The 2,327-nt window shown below is 50.0% G+C and overlaps 1 protein-coding gene across 1 annotated transcript; it reads left to right on the forward strand.

Moving 5' to 3' along the window:
• The first annotated feature begins 203 nt into the window (after positions 1-203).
• LOC136459681 (putative lipid-transfer protein DIR1) lies at positions 204-1,164 on the forward strand. Its single transcript, XM_066459521.1, has one exon. It carries the CDS (start codon positions 384-386, stop codon positions 693-695), a length of 312 nt encoding a protein of 103 aa, XP_066315618.1. The 5' UTR covers positions 204-383; the 3' UTR covers positions 696-1,164.
• Positions 1,165-2,327: the final 1,163 nt, after the last annotated feature.

Here is a 2,327-nt window from a genome sequence, read left to right on the forward strand (position 1 = left end):
CCACGTACAGCAAACGTGCGCACATGCGAATGAACGGCCAACCAACCATAGCTTGGTGCAGCCTTGCAGCTGGCCGGTGCGGCGATGATTCCGTCTGTCTTGCCCGTGACCGGCCGGCCGGACACTTTTTGGGGTGCCGACGGCCGGAGACCAGCTCGCGAGCACAATTGCACATGCAAGCACGTCGTCACGGACTCACGGGGCACCTCTGAACTGATCCTAGTATCCGTCGATCCCCGACCACGCTATATATCTAAGCCTCCATCCCTCGAGCAATCCCAATCGCAAGTGCAGATCACAGGCTACACACACAGACTGAGCGCTGCCTACTACCGACAGTAGCTAGCCAAGCCAAGCAAGAGCCCAAGACATCTGTCGATCCGATGGCCGGGAGAAGGGTGTGCAACAAGGCCGTGGCCGTGGCCATGGCGGTCGTGGCGCTGCTGGCTCTGCTCCTGGCAGCGGGCGAGGCCGAACAGATCTGCAAGGTCGACCGGGACACGGTGTTGAAGCAGTGCGGCGCGTCCTGCTCGAGCGGCACGCCGAGCCAGGGGTGCTGCGACGCGCTGAGAGACGCCGATTTCGGCTGCCTCTGCCGCAACTACTGGGACAAGCTCAAGGCCATGCCCGCCTACGCCAGCTGCGCCAAGGCCATCCCTTCCAAGTGCAACCTCCCAAACGCCAAGTGCCACTAAATGGAGAGGCACGCGCGCACTACTGAGCTACCTGACCCGGCCAGCGAACGGGCATGCAGCTTCGACCAAAATAGAATAAATTATCTGGTTCAGTCGTCCGTGGTCAACTGATTGCCATTGTCTTTTGCCGGTTCATTACATACTGTGTTTCTTCTTCCTCTCTGTTAGTTCTTTGCTTTGGTCGTTATAATCGTCGATATGATCGGCTGCTCTAGCGGGTGGATGCTCTAGTATATACTCCCTCCATTCCAAATTATAAGTTGCTTTAATTTTTTTTGTAGTACATCAATTTTGCTGTGCATCTAGATATAATAATAATATATCTAGATACGTAGCAAAATTGATGAAAAAAAAGTAAAAGCGACTTATAATTTGAAACGGAGGTAGTATGTCTTTGCAACTCATGATTTAATTTCAGCCCATGCATGCATTGTATTTATATCTCTGTATATCTCCGACCTTGTTTGTTTCGATGAAATTTGGCTTATGTTGATTTGTTATGAGAGAAAAACTCTTGTTCGTTCGCTGAAAAATACTGCTGAAGTAAGGCTGAAGAACAGGGCCAATCTTCTACAACTAAAGGAACTTGTGTCAAATGTCAACGGTCTACGCGGCACCTCTCTTCATCTGATTTTTGTTTCCAAAACACAGATATGTTGCCCGTCTGGCAATGGCACAAGGATGGTAAGTGAATTACAAGGAAACCACCTTAGCATATATCCAAGGACTGAGCGCAGGAAGGACATCAATCAAGAGTGCAAATTAACAACAATTACGCTAGCTTGCCACGCTTGCATGCTTACTGAAAATTAAATATGGGGGACGTATACACACAGGTGTGGTCACGGGCTAGGACAAACGCCAGGGAGCAAACTATGAATGGCGCGGCTAGCTGTGTGTGGTCACGGGCTAGGACAAACGCCATGGAGCAAACTATGAATGGCGCGGCTAGCACCTGGACGTCCGGACACCCGCACAGCTGGCCTCCGCCTGCCTCGCTCCGACTTGCACGTGTACGCCGCCCTCAACACTGCGCTTGTTCGCCGGCCCCTAGCTCGTTGCGTCCCATCCCCGGTGCCCGGGCCGTGCGCCCATCACTCACCGTGCCCCCCTCCGGTGAAACACTTGCAATATGAAACACTTTGATGCAATGTATACATGTGACACAAATGAAACATATTGTTGCAACATATATGCGAAACATATGAATATCTAGATAAAACACTTGCAACATGTGTGTGAAACATATGCAACATCCAGATAAAACACTTAGAACATGTGTGTGAAACGTATGCAACATCCAGATAACACACTTGCTGCAACATAAGTCTAAATCCGATGAAATATTTTGAACAAACACTTGCAACATACCTCTGAAAACACTTGAAATATATGCAATATGTGCAACATCCCGATCTACTTTTACAACATCCATATATAACAATTGTAATATACCTCTAAAAATCTGAAAACACTTAAAACATATATTTGCAACATAAGGGAGGAAAAGCCGGGGCTGGTTGATTCCGGTCGTCGAGGTGGGATCCAGCGGCCAGCAGCAGCGCGTGAGCACCACCAACACTAGCATGCTTAGTCGGGCGGGCGGTGCACGCTACGGGAGGGAGCGGGCGG

This window comes from Miscanthus floridulus, chromosome 6, assembly GCF_019320115.1.
Source record: "Miscanthus floridulus cultivar M001 chromosome 6, ASM1932011v1, whole genome shotgun sequence".
NCBI lineage: Eukaryota > Viridiplantae > Streptophyta > Magnoliopsida > Poales > Poaceae > Miscanthus > Miscanthus floridulus.